General features: G+C 41.8%; 2 protein-coding genes across 5 annotated transcripts in view; one reads left to right on the forward strand and one right to left on the reverse strand.

Annotated features, from left to right (window-relative positions):
- CAPSL (calcyphosine like) lies at positions 1–13,835 on the forward strand. 4 transcript variants are annotated; one of them, XM_027709152.1, is made up of 6 exons: positions 1–43; positions 3,828–3,964; positions 4,781–4,958; positions 5,608–5,817; positions 8,437–8,577; positions 13,784–13,835. In XM_027709152.1, exons 2-5 carry the CDS (start codon positions 3,828–3,830, stop codon positions 8,536–8,538), a joined length of 627 nt encoding a protein of 208 aa, XP_027564953.1. In that variant the 5' UTR covers positions 1–43; the 3' UTR covers positions 8,539–8,577; positions 13,784–13,835. The 4 variants fall into 4 exon arrangements, with proteins under 4 accessions (XP_027564953.1, XP_027564951.1, XP_027564950.1 ...); XM_027709149.1 differs by lacking the exon at positions 1–43 and adding an exon at positions 3,240–3,277; XM_027709153.1 differs by lacking the exon at positions 1–43 and adding an exon at positions 3,711–3,735.
- The window catches only part of IL7R (interleukin 7 receptor), a 26,378-nt gene continuing 17,311 nt past the window's right edge, over positions 9,466–18,532 (reverse strand). The window contains exons 9-10 of the transcript XR_003538480.1: positions 13,350–13,440; positions 9,466–9,752 (exon numbers count right to left, since the gene is read on the reverse strand). The gene's annotated coding sequence lies outside the window, so the exon portion shown is untranslated. The remainder of the gene's footprint in view (positions 9,753–13,349; positions 13,441–18,532) is intronic.

Raw genomic sequence — 18,532 nt, forward strand, 5'->3', positions numbered from 1 at the left:
CCATCCCGTGGGTGAAAACCTCGCGCTCAGGATAACATTGCAGGTACAGGATTTTTTTTTCCTCCTGTTTGTTACCTTGCAATAAGTTTCTCCGATCAGCCAAAAGCAGGTTTCTAAAATATATATAATTATATTATTAAAATTATGTATTATTATATATAATTTTTATAGTAGATTATATCTTAATTTTGTGTATTTTATTAAAATTATATATTTTAATATATATCATTGTATATTCATATATATATGCTAGCTATCTATCTATCTATTTGCAAAATAGCAAGAGCAGTAATTAATGTTCACCTGCCAGAAGGTTGGGGATGATGAAGTGAGAGACGGGAAGCTGCTACAGGGTGGCTCAAGTGGGGGTGGTAAGCCAGATTTTTGAATAGGTGTTTAGGTGGTTGCCAAATACTCCTGTAGTTTTCGTGCTCTTAATAATTTAATGGAATTATAAAGAGTAAACCAAATATGTGCAATTGGTTTATGCCACTTAATCTGTTCTCAGATCATAAGAGCTTGTACATTGGGGTGGGTGGTGTGCTACCCGTGTCTTTGGCCAGGACAGGGGCTTTCTGGAGCCTCAGGTAATCCAGAGGCAAGTATGCGGACTCTGCCTGTCATGCTGCAGTGTTTTCCAGGATTTCATAGGAGGCTTTTGGGCTCAGCTGAGGGATAACATTTAAACAAATGATGCAGAGCTTAGACTGAATCTGACTCTTTCCAGGCTTAATCTTCTGGCACAGAGGAATGTAAAAGGACCTGGTTGCTGAATGGTCTAAGATTTTACTGGAAAAGCTCAGCCCAAAATTTAAGGTTTTGCATTTCTTCGGAATACATGCAATAATTTCTGTTTAGCCTGCACAACACAACATCGCCAATAGAAACAAGCAATGCTGACAATGTGTGCTATTGTAATTGCTCATAGCCCAGGCTGTTAAGCAAAACAAAACTCTCTAGCATTCAATATTAAAATAAACACTCCTGGTTAATTTTACTGAGGGAGACGTCTGATAATCTTGGGTAAGATATGAGTTAAAACCATGCACAATTATGGTTATGAGCTATTCTTATTTTATTAATGGGTTTAGTATGTAACACATTTGTACGGTGTACAGAGAATTGTTATATTCAGCAAAACCTGATTGCATCTTTAATTACTTCACATTATCCAAAAAGGGGCAAAAGCAAAATGAGAGGAAAGAGCATGTGATTCCTCCCTCCTTGCACTGATCTGGAATCTGTTTTTTTTCAATACGGCCTAAAAAGGGTTTATCTCTAGCTTAAACCAGCAGCCAACAGAAATAGGAAAGTGGCAAAAGTGTTTCTATGGACCAGGCTTGGGTGCTGCAGGGTTTGTATTTAACTGGTTTTCTGTATGTAGATGTGTAGAAAGGCTTCTTAAACAGATACTGCTGTGTGACACAGAAAGCCAGATCATGTTTAAGGTGCTTTAAGGTAAAGTGTAAGTGTGATTACTTTGCAAACAGACTTTAATTGCTGAGTTTTATATAGCATACGTTGGTATAGTTTGTATATGGTTAATATAGTGTTTCTTTGTTGGTGGTGATTTTGTTACTGAACATTATAGAGAATGCAGATTTGCAAAGAGCAGAGAAATATTTATTATTAGTGTTTCTACCCATGATACATGGGGCAGGGGGGGAAGTGGGAATACCTCTACCTATGGCATTAGTGATATTATTGGAGTGCTATGACCCACTTCAGAAGGAGCACTGGAAAAAAAATTTGAAAAGTTCAAGCATAACTGCAGAATTATCTGACATATGGAAATTTGTTTTGTATCAGGAAACCTCAGCTCTGCCTAATTATTTAGCCAAAGTGGATTTAAAAGGGACCTTGCATCTGGACAAATTTTAATAGGTAACTCTTTAGCCCTGTAAAAAAAAGTAAAGCAGCAGCTAATGATGGGAGAAATTCACTAGAAACGAAGAACACATTTTAAAAGGAAAATGGTTCAATACTAGAGCAACTTAGCCTGGAGATGATGAGTTCTCAGCTAGAAATGCTTGTAGACATAGAAGCAAACTTTTTACTTAATGCAGAGATAACAGAGGATTGGCCAGTTTCAGTGCCTTTTATTGTGGCACAGGAGATCATAATAGATATCAAGTCAGACTATCCCTCCCTAGTCTCAATTCATGAATCTTGCTGCAATGATTGTTTGCAGTATGCTGGAAATGGTTACACTGAACCCGAGGCAACGAAATGTTACACTTTTTTCATGGTGTGTGTTTGTGTAGATTTTTGCAGTGTGCAGTGGAGACAAATTATGTCCTCATATAAATACATTTAAATACATAACATAGTGTGGAGGCATACTGCACAGTGCTATGCATGCATTATGCACTCTGTGTATTGAAGTATAGTTGTTATATATTATATATAAGCTATAGTGGATAATTATATAATAGAAATATAGTTTGCACTGTGTTTATGTAACCTCACTGTATTTTATATTCTTTCCAGCTAAAAATTTCCCCTTAAGGACAGGTCATTGTTTACAGAAAACATTTTTGGCTGCTGATCTCACGCAGCTGTAAGGTCTTTCTGGTCACTGGTTAATGAGTTCCCAGAAGAACTTTGCTTGTTCTGTCTAAAGCAAAGGCCAAAATGGTCTCTATTCTACCTCTCTAGACTTCTACAATAATCTATTACTGAAACCAACTGGGGTGTACAAAACCATTTTATTTTTCTGTTTTTTCCAAGCTCAACTGGAGTCATCTGAAGGGGTTATAAAATTCAGCATATGTGACATGACCAGCAGCCATAGCCGATGCTCTGCAGACAGGAGCAGAGTAGTTAAGATGAAACAGTTTGATTCCATGTTTCTCATAAGTTTTCTCTGACTATTTCAATTCACACTTCTGTACATGCAATGACAATGGGATTGGAAGTGTGACGTGCACTAATGCCTCACAGGGTTGCCCATCTTCATCTCCTCATCCCAGCACTGCCTCAACAGGTGGCAGTCTTGGCCCTGAGCATGTGCCCGGGGCCAGGATTTTGTGTGGTCCTAAAATATTGGTTATGGGCATGGACAGCCCTGTTTTTTTTAGCACTAGGCAAAAATACTGCCTGTGGGAGAAGGGGTGACCCTCTGCCAGCCTGGGCATGCTCCTCTTGGTGGTGCTATTGCAGCACTGCAGATTCACAGACTGGTTTTCCCCCTTTATTCCTCTGAGGGAAGCTGGAAGACTTATGTGACTTGGCAGAGTCTGAAGTCCCGAGGTTCTAAATGCTGTGCAAGTTTCAGGTACTAATTTATTCTGCAGTTGTGTTAAAAAAGCAGGAGGTGTCATCTGCAGGTGATTGCTGTTGCTGAGACATGCCGTGGGAGAAAGCTCTGCTCTGGAGAATTAGGGCCTTAGTGGAACAAAAGCAAATCTAAGGCAAAGGTCCTCACCCAGGATAATTTTTGTATTCCTGTGGTCAAATGCTAACTGCAAACCTCTCCAAGTAGGGGAGAGGCTTGGCAGAGATGCAGGGAATGTGGAGGCAGCCTCGCTCTCCTGGCTTCATCCATCAGTTTTCACTGTATTTTCACACTTTAGGCAGAAAATTCTTACCCAGGCATTCCTATCTAATCACAGGATGGTTGGCTGAGCTTTCCTTTCATGGTTCATGACCTATATTGGCAATTTCCTTTCTCATAGAAGGAAATTGTCATGGAAAAATGAGTTGTCATGAAAGAGTTGCCACCAGACCTTGCAGGTGAGGGATTAGGGATGCTCCATATTCTAAGGCAGTTTTCAGCGCTTTGCCTGAATGTGAATCCATGTCACAAGACTGTTTTGGTCTTTCAGATGCCGGGCACAGCAAGACATGAGCGCGACATGGTTGTCCAAGCTAAAAAACACCTCTTGGAAGCCACGGACCCCATTGAAAAGCTGCGATTGTTATGTTTAGCGAGGGGGTCAGCTGGATTAAAGGGACTTGGAAAGTGAGTCTAAGAAGTCAAATCGATTATTCAGCTTAATAGTTTTAGCTGCAAGAGGCTCACAGGCTTAACAGGGACCAAAATTTGAGTTTCCTGGTTCCAATGCAAACGCCACAACTTACAGCCTGGCCTTGGGGCTCATGTGTTCTGGGACACAGGACTGGTCTGCTTGCCCGTTGAAGGGTTGAGCAGTGTGAATCTGTCATGGGAAGGTGCTCCTGTGAGACCCAGAACAACTCCTGCCAGGGAGAGAAGGGAAGCTTAAGACACATATCTCTCTTTGGTGTTTTGAAAATTAATTTAAGTATCTGAGTACAGGGGATTTTATGCTTCTTTTCTTTCAGATGTAATTCCCTTGCGTGTAATGGCCTGTGTAATGGTCTGTGTACAGTGTGGGAGGCACCTAGACTCCTTTTGCACCCCAGTCGTAGGAAAGGGGAGGTGCCTCACACCTTGAAACCCCTCCCAGGCCCTATAAACCACAAAGGGATCCAGGTGGTGACCAGCTGGATCATCTAAATGCCCAACTTGCCGAGGGCACAGGGCTATAATGAACAGGAAGACCATGGCAGCCTTCCCCTCATCTACCTTCAGATGTGTCATAATCAGGCACCCAATAGAAACCAGTCATCTCTGCTGCCTGTAACTGTGGGGGGTTTTGTTGGTTGGGGGTTTTATTCCTTTCCCCCCCACCCCCCATCAGAAGACTGAACAATGTTACCTCAGTAAAGTGACCCTGTGCTCCAGCACTGTGCTAAACCACTACAGCATTCTCCATGTTTTCCTGTGCATTTTCCTCAAATGTCATGTTTCCTGCAGAGTATTCCGAATGATGGATGTCAAGAACAGCAGAACCCTTGATTTCAAAGAATTTATGAGGGGATTAAATGTGTACGCGATCACACTTGACAAGGAAGAAGCACAAAAGGTTTTCCATATATTTGATAAAAATGGCAGTGGAACAATTGACTTCGATGAATTTCTTGTTACACTGAGAGTAAGTCTGGAAATTTTTTTTAATACTGCATTAAGTGGAGAAAAATATGGCAGAACAGAACAGAACAAGATAGAATAGAATATTTGCAAATAAGTGGTTGTGATTTTTTTCAATGAATTGCAGCCTTGATTAAGTTACCTAAATTCCTATGTTGCAGTCTGGGTACCTATGTCATTCAGCCCATTAATCTCACTTCTTTATGCGTCATTTTATGATGCATCTCTTTATAACATGAACTAATCCAGGGGAGACTCTCTTTAGTCCACCATGCCGTGGCTGATTTTGGTTGGAGTCTCTTTGCTATGATGAAGTCTAAACAATTAAGATAGAAAATATTAGTGTTTAGAGTAATTAGTAATTTCCTGTTAGAAATATATAAAATGGGTGGAACAGGAAAGTGTTACACAGAGTATTTTCTCTCTTATTGTCCATTTACTATTGTACTGGTTGACACCGAATAGTCTCAATCACATTGCTTTTTTATGGTGATACATTGTCCTTTCTAGCTCATGGACAGTGTAGACTGTCAGCCGTCTGTTGTCCCATGGACCTTGAAATAGTTTTACTGCTAACAACAGCAGGTACTTGAATTTGGAACTCAGCAAGTAGTTGGCAGAAATAAAATGATTCTGTTAATATTTCCTTACAGCCTCCCATGTCGAATGCAAGGAAAGAAATAATAATGCAAGCATTTCAGAAATTAGATAAGACCAGAGATGGTGTCATAACAGTCGAAGACTTACGGGAGGTATACAATCCAAAACACCATCCCAAATATTTAAATGGAGACTGGACAGAAGAACAAGTTTTTAGAGCCTTTCTGGATAATTTTGATTCACCCTATGACAAAGATGGGAAGGTAAGTGAAACACCTAATGTCAAGCCATGAAATCACCATCTGACTCAGCACTTGACTTATATTATTAAATGTAGGAGTGATTGCAGTACCACACATGCATTTGCATCACATTTATATGGAAAAATAAAATAGATGCATAGTGTGTGCATAGCATTGCTGGTACAGCTTGCTTGCACATTCTGAGGCAAAGGGGCTCTGCAGGAGGTACGAGAGATTACATTACCAGGCTTGTAGCCTTCATGCTAGAGCATGCTGATTTTCAACATCCACATGAATTGGAGGATTTTTCACTTCTTAGAAGAATAAATACTAGAACTCAGTTCAAAAGCAGGTTCCTTAATATGTTAAATACGTTACAGTTAGTTCTTCTCCAGTGTAATTACTGAGACATTTGACTCAGAAGTCTGCCCATAACAGAGATAGATTTATCTACAGAGAGTTGGAGGGAGGATGGAGTTGGGGGTGCTGCCACCAGCTGTGTGCCCTGAGGAGCCCTGAGGAGCTGGGGCAGAACTGCAAGTTCTTCCTGCCCTCTGCCTAAGCTCTCTGGTGCAGGTGCAAAGCCTGGGCACTTTTGAGATGGACTTCTTGTGCATCTGCTGTGCAACCATCTCTGAGACAAGCCTGCTCTGTTTCCCGTTGTTCTGTGCCTGTAAACTACTTTTGACTGAGCTTAATGCTGGATCTCCATGGTTCACATGGTATTATTCTCAGTCTGAACAGTGAATAATACCAAACTGGGTAAGGTTTTATCAGTGCTTTGTGGAACATCTTTAACACTTTCCACTCTTGAGTCTGCACCTGTGTGTTCATGCCTGCATTACACTGATGACCTGTCTAGTGGCTGGCTACTATACCCAAATCTTTCACTTGCTCTGCTTCCAACGTCCAGGCTCTCAGTTGTAGAAAGGTGATGGATTTTATTTTCCTTTGGCATGACTTTGCACTTAGTAGAGCTGAATTTCATCCCTTATGCTGTTGTGTCATCCTCAGAGCTACCAATTTTGGGCCAGCTGTCCCCTTCCTTCTCTTCAACAGTGGTGATATCTAGCAAATCTCAAACGAAAAGTTCCTGCTTTTTGTGCTGAGGTCATCCAGGAACACATTAAATGAATCTCCAGAGTGATCCTTGATGAGTTCAGTGCCTTGTTACACTGAGCACCCACCTCTTGTTCAGCAATACTGATGTTAGCTCACCTGATTGCTGTTTCTTCTGAGAACTAACTGCAGCTTTCCTGTGCCTGAATCAGAAGACACTAATGATACCGAATACCTAAAATGTTTCTAATAGAAATGCCTCAAGGTAAAGCAATTGCTAAAAAGGTCCTCTTCACTGTGATCTCATTGGGTCCCTCTGAAATAGACAGGGTCAGCAAGGCTTGTAATGAGTTCATGATGGTAGGACAGTCTATAGTGATCACTTCTCCCTATTGTCATGTTTTACTTAGCTCTCAAACACACAATGCAATCAGAGTAAATATCACAGAATCATAGAATATGCTGAGTTGGAAGGGATCCATCAGGATCATTGAGTCTAACTCCTGGCCCTGTGCACGACAGCTCAAGAATCCCACCATGTTCCTGAGAGTGTTGTCCAAACACTTCTTGAACTCTGTCAGGCTTGTGCTGTGACCACTTCCCTGGTGAGCCTGTTCCAGTGCCCAACCACCCTCTGGGTAAAGAACTTTTTCCTGATATCCAGCCTAAACCTCCCTGACTCAGCTTCAGGCCATTTCCTCAAGTCCTGTCGCTGGTCACCATAGAGTGAAGAGATCAGGACCTGCCCCTCTGCTTACCCTCGTGCAGATGTTGTAGACTGCCATGAGATTTCTCCTCGGTTTCCTTGTCTCCAGGCTGAGAACAAGCTGAGTGACCTCAGCTGCTCCTCTCAAGGCTTCCCCTCAAGGCCATTCACCATCCTCATGGCCCTCCTTTGTACCCTCTTTAAAAACTTAATGCCTTTTCAATTGTTTTTATTTTTCTCTGTCTTGTTGATTCAAAGAATGATCTACATGGTTCAAGAGTTAAGACATCACGAGAGACATGAACTGTTCATCTGCTAATTTTATCCTTATTTTTTGTAATGGTCATTTTAAAATGATTCCACCTCACAATACCTGTGAAAGATATTCAAAACCCTTAGGTATTTGAAAAAGTAATTACTTCATTAAGTGAGACTTGTTTAGAGCAATGATATTTTCTCTCTATGGGTAGGTATAAAGTTCTGAGCTGTCTCTGGATTGTATCAGAAACCCCATCCACCTTTATTAATAGTAACGCAAAGAACCAGATCACATCGTCCCTGGACAAAAGTAGTTTAAAACATCTGTCTTCTTAGGCAGCAGTGATTTTAACTTTAGTTCCTGGTAATGTTAGTGAACTTCACATGTTTCGTGTCCATCCAAGTGTTCTGTAGGACAAGAGCTCTTGTGTCTAGCAAAGAAGTGAACTTGAGCAATTTTTCTGTGCCTTTTTTGCCTCCTGTTTGATTCCTTTTTGTTAGCAACAACATGAAATAGCAGATGTTCTGTTTCCTAAAGAAACACCTCAATGTGTGGTTTTGACTTATAGCATTAAAAGAAAATATTTGTCTTCCTATTTTAAATCTCTCTGTCTCAGATCACAACAGAAGAATTCATGAACTACTATGCAGGAGTCAGCGCTTCAATTGATTCAGATATCTACTTTATCGTCATGATGAAGACTGCTTGGAAACTCTGATAATGTGGTTAAAGAAGCAAAACTTTACTTCCACCTTCTGTAAGTTTCTTTGATTAAGTGTATGCACAACAACACCCTCATGTTCCATAACAACAGTTTCCAGTAACTAAGCCAATTACAGTCAATCTGCAGAATTAATTCCCAGATGCTTCAGTAGGCTCAGCTTCAGGGGATTGGAGAATAATCAGAGAGCAGATCTGGCATCCAGCCACCCTGCACATCTGTCCCTTTTTTCCCTACATCCTGGCATGTATTTTCTTTTCTCAGATGAGCTGCTCCTTTCTTTCCAGACATCTGCAGTAGGTCGCTGTGGCTCCTGAACATATCCCCTCCTCCAGTGTTAGGTACAGCTCTGTTCGACAAGAGAAGAAAACCAAAGTATTCTGGAAGTGTGGTGGTCTTGCAGGAAAAATCCTTGCTTCCAGTTTAAGAAAATGGCAAAAATACCTGCTGGACAAGGAAGATTACAGCAAGAAGTTCTTTATTGCAGCGCTGGGTGCAATCCTAAGTCACATGGGCCTGGAAAGCACACTGCCATTTAAAAAACGCACCTTTTTGTATTCTCTTGGTTACATAAGCTGTTACATATTCAGTAGATGTCAGGTATTTTATCTTAAAAGGTAATTTTTCAGACTCAGGAGGTGTTACCTTCCCTCTTGATTGATTTGTGACGTACCCCCCCGTACATCGTACGGGGGGGGTCTCTCTGCACACAGAGGCCGGCCACGTGGCCAAGAGCACATTTTTGTTTTTATACTTTTCCCTATTTCCCAGCATCAGGCCCAGGCAGGACCTTCCACCTTACAGCTTTCACTGTATGCCTAAAAAAAACTTGGAATTAAATGGAAGAAAAGAAAATCCCACTCCCTTCTGTTTTCCATTAAATTCATTTTGCTTATAATAAAACCAGATTATTTATTTCTCATAATCTCCCCTTTCTCTCTTTATTCATGGTTTTATTATAAGTCTTTTACGTCGACTGTCTCTGGGCCTTTCGAGTCTGTTCCCACTCGGTTAATATATCTTGTGCTTCATCCATTCTTTCCATTTGTTTGGTAAGTTCCCACTCAAGTAATGCTTTCCATGCCTTCTCCATGTCTTTAATTTGCTTAGGGGCCAGCTGCAAGATCATGATTTTTTGGATTCCCGGGCCTCTGGTTGTAGTGGTCTTCGGATCCACTGGCATGGTAGTTAATTGCATTCCTTGGACAATACTAGAAATTAATCTCATAAAACATGAGATTAGACAGGGTAGAAAAAATAATTCAGAGATAGCACATAATAAGAAAAAACCTACTTGCTTCCACCGTGCCCCTCCAAATAAGTTAGTCCACCACCCTCATCTATTATGGAATTCCATTTTTGGACTGGTACATGGGCTATTTTCCAGATGTTGGAGCCTATTTCCATTATGGCTTCATAATTATCGTCAATTTGTAAACAGCAGTCTGAGATGTTAAATTTTCCACAGACTCCTCCTTCTTCTGCTAAAAGATAGTCTAGGGCTAATCTGTTTTAGTATATGGCTGCTCTGCTTTGACACTGTTGTTCGGCTATTAATTCTAACCCCTTTGCAGTCTGATTTATGACTGTTTCAATATGGCTTGTAGCCATATGATTCGATTGAGCATATAAATAGGTGTACGATAACCCAATGTCCCATCCTGTGCCCATGTAGCTGGCCCATAATAATCAATAATCCTCTCAGGAGGCCACTCCTCCTCTCCCCATTTTTGGGTTCCTCTTATTGAGTATCCCTTCATCCCAATATAGGGTATTTTCTCTTTAATTTCTCTTTTTTTTCAGTTAAAGGAGTCATATAACAGGACTCCTAATTCGTCCCTGCTTTCTAAGGGCAAAACTATTCCTATGACACAGCAACCTTTCCAATTTTCTGGTAAGATTGTGTATGCTCTTTTTCCACAAATCCAAAAGAGCTTATTGGGTGCCTTCCAAAAGTTTTTGGATATGCTATCAACGTTATTCCAAAATTTCAATATTTCTTTTATTCTGGAAAAAGGGTTTATTTTGGTTTTGTTGCATTGGTAGAGTTTCTGGTTTACATCCCACTCACAGTTGGAGCTTCCTTTTCTTGACCAGTTTGGGCTTGTGGAAAATACTCACTGTGAGTGAAGTTAGTCTGCAGAGTTTGTTTGCACGGGGTTTCCCCAACTGGATGTACAAAATGAGTTCCTGTTCTCCGTATACAATCCCTTCCTATCACTGTGGAGCTTAATATCCACCCTTCTGGCCTATTTGCTTTATTATGAGAGAATGTATAATTTCCCTTGAGTATCTTTCGAGCATCTAGACTAAAACCTCTCCAGGGCCATTTTTCTACCATTAAAGGTCCCCCACAAACGGAACAGTGATTTACTCTTAACCCTTTAGCAATTTTCTCGTGCTGCCCACTCACAGTGGAGAAAGACTTGCAGCTTTTCAGTCACAGACCTCGGTCCAGTTTAACACTGTTTCCGAGTTTCTGCAACCCCATCTGGGGGGCTGGGGGGCCGTGGCCCCCAGCGGGGCTCCTGCCCCTTCTCCCCTCGTGGTCTCAGAACATGGCCACTTCTCCTCCAACTACCTCATCATCCTTCTTTTCCGGTCTGGTGTGATATGTTTAAATTTTGCAGGGGCGCTGATTGGATCAACCCCAAGGGACACCACCCCCTCGGGGGTTACCATTTTTTTAACTTCTTTCAATTCCTTAAATTTCTCTGCTTCTTCTGGGGAGTATTCTGCTTGGTAGACCTTTTCAGGGGCTGTGTTGTTTGTTAATTTTTCATACAGGAACTTTGTTTCATTGCTATAATCCAAAATCCACAGCCTACAAAACCCCACCAACCCCAAAAATTGCCTTATTTCTTTCTATGTTTTTGGGAGAGGGAGGTCTAAGATTCCTTTTAATCTTTCTGGACTTAGTTTACGTCCTCCATTCTTTACGATATGTCACTTTTTTCTTCACAAACTGAAGTTTATTTTTTGATAATCTCAATCCTTGTTCTCCCAAAAAGTTTAACAGCTTCATTGTTTCTTTTTCCACTTCTATTTGTGTTTTCCTGGCTACTAATAAATCATCTACATGTTGTATGATGATAATTCCTTCTTTTGGATCAAACCTGTTCATTACAGCTTCTAAGGCTTGTCCAAATAGGTTGGGTGCTTCTGAAAATCCCTGTGGGAGGACTGTCCATCTTAGTTGCTGTTTCCTTCCTGTTTCTGGGTTTTCCCACTCAAAAGGAAAGATATCTCAAGAATTTTCATCTAGTGGACGAGTCCAAAATGCATCTTTTAAGTCAACTACTGAAAACCATTCGCACTCAGGGGATATTCTGCTCATTATGGTATAGGGGTTTGGGACAACAGGATGACGTACTCGCATTATTTTGTTGATTTCCTGCAGATCTTGGACCAATCGATAAGTCCCATCAGTTTTCTTTACCCATAAGATGGGGGTATTGTATGGTGACATACAGGGTTCTAATAGGCCATCACGAATTAACTTTTTGATTATTGGTAAAAGACCCTTTTTACCTTCTAGGGGAATGGGGTATCGCCGAATTTGGATGGGTGTATTTGTGTATAATTCTACTTTGAAGGGTTCTATTTCCAGTCTCCCCCTGTTCCCATCTTCAGCCCATACTTGAGGATTTATGCCTAGTTCTTCACTTAAGGCAAAAGGTTTAACTTCCACCTCTTCCCCTTGGGGTACTATTCCCACTCCCAGGATGCCCATTAGATCTCTGCCTTACAGATTCACCCCAGCCTCAGATGTAATCAATAGGTCTGCTTCTATTGTCCTCCCATTTCCTTTTATGGATACTGCTGGGACTACAGATACTTCGAATTTTTCTCCTTTTGCCCCTATCACTGCAACTGTGTGGTTAGAGATCTTTATTCCTGGAGGGAGTTGGATTATGCAGGTCCTCTGAGCTCCTGAGTCCACTAAAAATATAGTGTCTTTCTCCTGGGGTCCTAAGTTTAGATTTATCAAGGGTTCTTTTCCTTCTTCTGACCCCAGGAGAAAGAACCCTTGACTTCCCTATCCTGAGTCTTCCTGTAGTTGGAAGACTTGGATGTCCTTTTGTCTCTTGAAGCATTCTCTTTTGAAATGGCCTTCTTTCCCACAGTAATAACAAACTTGCTTTTTACCCTGTGTATTTGAGGGAGCTGTTCCTGTTTCTTTTCTCCCTGACTGTTTAGTAGGTTTCTTGGGATATTGAACTCTTTGTCTCCTGTGACCACTGGGTCCATTTCTATATTCTTTTTGGGGTACTTCCCCTTCTTCTTGTTCTGGTATTTGTTTATTCATTTCTTTAACTGTAGACACCATTATTTTGATCTTATTTCTTTGTCTTTCCTCATTCCTTCGGACATACACCTTTTGAGCTTTTTTCAACAACTCATTCAACCCTTTTTCATTCCAATCCTTTATCTTTTCTAATTTCTTCCTAATATCTGGCCAAGAATGAGTTACAAACCAAACTTTTAATAGTTCTTGTCCTGCTTGACTGTCTAGCTGTATTCCAGAATATTGTTGTATATTTCTCTTTAGTCTTTCCAACCATTCCAATGGTGACTCATCTTTATTTTGCTTTTCATCAAAAGCTTTGGCTGTGTTTTGCCCCTGAGGGACCGCTTCTTTAGTTCCTTTAATGATACAATTATAATAATCGATCATATTTTGCCTTCCTTGTCCAGCAGGTATTTTTGCTGTTTTCTTAAATTGGAAGCAAGGATTTTTCCTACAGTCTTGGGCAGGCTGTTATAAATGGGAAGTCTGTCCCAAGAAAGTCACATAGCCCTTTCACCTGTAGCACTGTAGTAGCTCTTGGCTCCTTGAGGAATGCAGCAGCTGCTTATCTCTCTCCTGGGAACATTTGAGTTCCCAGTGCCAGGAGGCTGAAGGGAGAAACAAATCAAGAAGGGGAGACATGGACCAGAACTGCAAAATGCTCTTTAATGCCCTGTTTTCTCCCTGACTCACAACTAAACATGCAGGCATCTTTCCTCTGCATGCTTTTTTTCAAACCCCTGTGGACCTGCTTATAGATTTCCACTTGCCTTCCCCTGCTTTGATTCCTTTAGTTTTGTACTGTGAGATCATTTTACTAATATTTTTCTTAAAGGGGATAAATGTGTTACAGTATTTTTTCTCTATGTTCCTGGAACATTTGCTGGCTTAGTAACTGTTGTCTGTACACACCTACACTGAAAGTTGCTTACTACTTTTTTGCATTTACAGGGGTTTATGGCCAAGCTGTGACTTCTGGGAAGTATAGAGCTTGTAACTTTCTTGTTTCATTGTCTTCTGTTTCTGATGCTGAATAAAGATTGGAAACCTGTCTTCCTAGTTGCACCAATGAAGTTGTCTTGGTTTGTCTTTTGTCCTTTGCCCATACAGTGGGGAAATAAAAAACAAAAGAAACAAAGTAACAAAGAAAACTGTTAAAAAACAAACAAACAAACAAAAAGAACACTGTGTGTGTGTGTGCTGTCTAATTATCCCTGCTTTAATTCTGTTTTTCTTCTACTTTCTGCTTCTCTCTCATTATTTGCTGGTCTCCCAGACTGAGAAGCTGCTGCTGTGGCAAAGACTAACTGGCTTGTGCATGGCAGCATTTGCTCCATTTCAGGCTGGTAGCCAGCTAAAAGCAGTACAGGGTTATAGGCTAGCCTTTCAAAAGAGCCTTTCCGATGAAGTCTCATTCTTACTTAGTCTGGGTTGCTAACAGTTCAAACACTGAAGTCCTGAGTGCTTGCTGCACTGATCCTGTGCAAACCCTGTTTTTGTTTTGTCTCATCATGATCTCAGTATAAGCAATAGTTGCTTGAAATTCCTTAGGGAAGGGTGTGCAAATTCAATTATTTTCTTTGACCTGTAAGCCTCCAGAAACTTGCATACTAGCTGACACTGGAAGCTGGTAGAAAAATTATCCTTGTGATTGCCATCAATCATAAGAGGAGCCTTTACTTGCAACAATGCTGCTGAAGTGCCAAATACATAAAAAACAAACTTACTATCTGGAGGATAGAGGATAGAGGAGCTGTACATGTTTTGGCAGCTTCAGTAGAATCCATTTATTACTCTTTTATTAATTGATTTCACAACATGCTGTCATGCTATCTGTCTTCTCTTTCGAATAAAAAGAAAGCAATGTGGATGGACTGTTGGAATCACAAAATGAAAAAACATTTCCTTTTGACATGCTATCTCATGTCTTCAGACCCCACAGCGATCTGACAGGCTGATATTTAATCAAGTGCAGTGGAAGTTTTAATCTGACTAACTGCAACCAGTTTGTCTTTGATTACTAATACCTTCCAATTTTACTTAATCCCCCAAAAATATATATTTTAGGAAAGGAGGAGTAGTGCATAAAGCAACTATTCTTTTTTAAAACCAACAGAAGCTTTGTCACTGGCCTCTGGGAGTCTTAGCTGAGCCTTTGGTGGCTGGGGAAAGCCAGTGCTTCAGGACAAGATCTCTACGCTGAGCTTGACTAACAGGGTTTGTGTGGGGATCTGAAGGACATGAGCCAGGAGAGCTCAAACCCCCTCATCCTGGTGATGTATCCCTGGTGCTCTCAGGGCTCCTCAGGTCTGCTTGTGCATGGACCTCATCACTCACTGGGTAAGTTTCTTAGCATGAGAATAACATTGTTCACAGACAAGGCATTTCAACATTTGTACAGAACCATGTTTCCAAGGGCTGATTTCAGATTCCTTAGAAGTCAGTGGCAAAGTTTCCTTTCACTTCTGTGGGAACAGAGTTGCTCTTGGAGCATTCTGAATAAAAACTGGTAACTGCAGAATAGGCATAGTTCTTCCAGGAGAAAAAATTAATAATCTGGGAAGGAGTAACATGATTTTTCACTCTTAATCAGATGCTGTAGAAAACAAATTGGAATCTGTCCTGTAAGAAGTGTAATTTGATTTATATGTGTACAAATTCATGGAACAAACACAGGCATTGCATCAACTGCTAGGTAGGAAGATCTCTCCTGGGAGACATGCAACCATAATGACACACTGAGCAAACACACTGGAGATTCAAAGGAAGCACTTTTCAGGGCTTAATGGCAAGTTAAAAGGATTTTAACCAGACATGAAGGATTATCAGGGCTAACAGCAAGTGCCCAGAACCGTCCTTTAGCACTTCCCTGTCTGCAATCGGGGAGAGCCAAAAATGAAGCTGAAATGCCAGTGTTCAGCTGCAGGCTGCTGTATGTTGGCCACAGACCCACCAGATGCAGGAGATAGGTGGAGACGCAGGCTATCCTGCCAGCCTGTGGCTGCACAGCACACACAGCAGATTTTGGGAGATAGGTGGCAATGCACACCATCAATATCTAGTGTTAGCATCAAGATTGTAGATCTTGGTTGGTGCCTCATGTTTGAAGCAGTGTTTCTTCTTTTTGATTGTGCAACAGATGCTAAACAGGATGGCACAAACCATAGGAGCATCTAAGTCTGCAAGGCTGTGGGGCAGTCCCAGAGGCAGAGGTTTCACCTGCACCTTGAGCTCCAGCCTGCCCCTATGGCACAGTGCCTTGACAGTTCTGCCCTCCCCACCAGGCAGCACCAAAGCTTGCTCCAAAATTGCTGGTAGAGCCCTGAGGAAAAGAGGGAAAAGGCACCCATATAACTCCCCTAAAACTCTGCCCCAACTCCCTGCCTCTGCCTGAGCCATCAGAGCATCTCTGTGGCAACATCCAACCACCCCAAAAGAACATAAGGATTGAGGGTAAAGAGGTGTGGAACAGCCTTTTCTTCTGGTGTGTTTCCCTGGGAAAGGTGGCACTTCTGCAGCATGCTTCATTGCATTTTGATTTTGCTCTTTTTGTGCTATTTGTGGCTCTGTGTTTTTGTCCTGGAGAGGAGATTTTTGGGTTGATATAGTACAGAATTGTTGTTTGGCTTATACTGTCTCCTGGAGCATAAAATTCTGATTCAAGCAACTGAGTTTAATGCAAGCCCCACTCTCTGCCGTATATTCTTAAAACTAGACCACGAGATATGTTCAGTGATCTGATTGATTTTGCTGCCCTCCTGGCATAAAGCTCCTGGCAGAAGCAGATGGAAGCAGCTGAAGTTTTGCAGATGAAACCACCTGTGCACACTGCTGTACAAAAGCCTTTATGTAACTCCTTCTACACAGTGCCTTCTCAAACCTCTGCAGATGCGTGGGCAGAGCACAACTTTGCCATTCCAGAGCTGGGCTCATGGCCTCCCTTGTCAGCGACTGGCAGAAAGAGCGAGACCAGTGCTTTCAGGGATTCTTGCCTTCCAGCTCCTGTCCTGCCCACTGGGAGCAGCAGCAGCAGCAGCAGCTTTTCCCAGTAAAACAGATAATGCCGAGAGCAGCCTGCCACTGCCAGCAGCTGCCCACTGCCCGTGGCTTTTGCTGTGATTACAGCCCACTGTGTTTCTCCAACAATCCTCTCTCGCAGGAGGACAGGGTGAGCAGAAAGCAGGTTTCCCAGTAGGCTGTACTAACACCAGATGCTCGGGCGGCTCAGAGCAGCCTCACTACTTGCAGCAGCCCCTCGACCATCCTGGTTTGCCTCAGCTGGGTTTGAAATCTCCGTGATTCCGAAGTGAGCACTGGTTTTGGCTCCAGAGGCATTTCCACTCTCACGCTAACGGCGACTGCAGGAGGAGGGAGCGCTGTAGGACACAAGGTCTTCAGCCACCCCAGACACGGCAGCCCCGTCTCTGCCAAAATCTGGATGCAGGTTTCTTCCCAGCTCACAACACTGCTGCTGATCCCAACAGGAGCTGCAGCTGAAGCCTGGGGACAGTATCCAGACTTTTTGAATGTCTTGACAAGTAGGAAAAAATGAGAAAGAAAGGAAGCACAAGGTATTGTGGAAGTTAAGTGGAACCTGTTTTTCTGTGGAAAAGCAGCGTTTGTGGTAAAATGTGAGAAGTGCTTATTTTCCAGAGATGAATCTCCTTTTTTCATTGAAATTGTGGGTTTTTTGCCAAAAAATACATTTTTTTTTAAATTTCAAAATGTACAGATTGTTTTGGTGGTTTTTGTTTGTTTGGGTTTTTTTGTTTGTTCGGGGTTTTTTTGTTTTGTTTTGGGTTTTTTGTGTGTGTGTGTGTGTGGTTTTTTTGTTTTGTTTTGTTTTGTTTTGTTTTTAGTCTCTGTACACTTCCTGGAAAACCAAATACTAGCTTGTGTTAGAGAAGCTCCAACTTTGTGGCAGAGATTTTTTCCTTTAGACATTTCCATCAATGCATTTCTGCTTTGTGTCTCATTTTTTTGTTGTCTGACAAACTTTTGAGGCTTTTTACATTCATTGTGATGGTGCTGATGTTGGACAAATCTAATTTCACTGTGACATCTAATTTATGCAGTCAATATTTAACAATAACCAGAATAACTCTTCTTATATTATTTTTTTGAGGACATAGCAGCAGGACTGTTTCCCAATGCAAGAAGCTCAATCCTTTATGTGACGTTTCAGCTGGTTTTGAAGGATAGTTTCAGAAAGCCACAACTACGGAGATAACTAGCTTGATTCAAAAGCATATTGTCTAAAATCCAACTGCTGCTCTCCCCAGGCTCCAGCACTGCAGCGTTGCTGAATAAAGTAAGGTCTTCGACTCAATAAACACTTCTGCTAAGTAGGTGAGAAGGGGTTGCACTCCTGCCCTGCAGAAATACCCTGTCAGCGTTGCCAGGTCCCTTGCTGACAAAAGGGATGGCTTCCTGGTCAGCTTCTGCCTGCCAAAAACGTACCAAATTCAGGCACGTGTCCCTGTGGCAGTGGAGGTCAAGCCACCACTACACCATTTGTTTCATGGCCTAGACTTCACATCACATACATTTAACCATCTCTTCACCCTGGCAGAAGCAATTCTCCTGCCTCCCCACGCTTAGTGCTCTGACACACAGAGCATTTATGTTTTTTCAGCCTGTCTGATGAACATGCACAAGAGGAGTATATTTGGTAAACAAGCTGACAATTTAAGCAGGGGA

Source organism: Neopelma chrysocephalum, unplaced genomic scaffold (assembly GCF_003984885.1).
Source record: "Neopelma chrysocephalum unplaced genomic scaffold, ASM398488v2 Primary Assembly neopelma1_96688, whole genome shotgun sequence".
Lineage (NCBI taxonomy): Eukaryota > Metazoa > Chordata > Aves > Passeriformes > Pipridae > Neopelma > Neopelma chrysocephalum.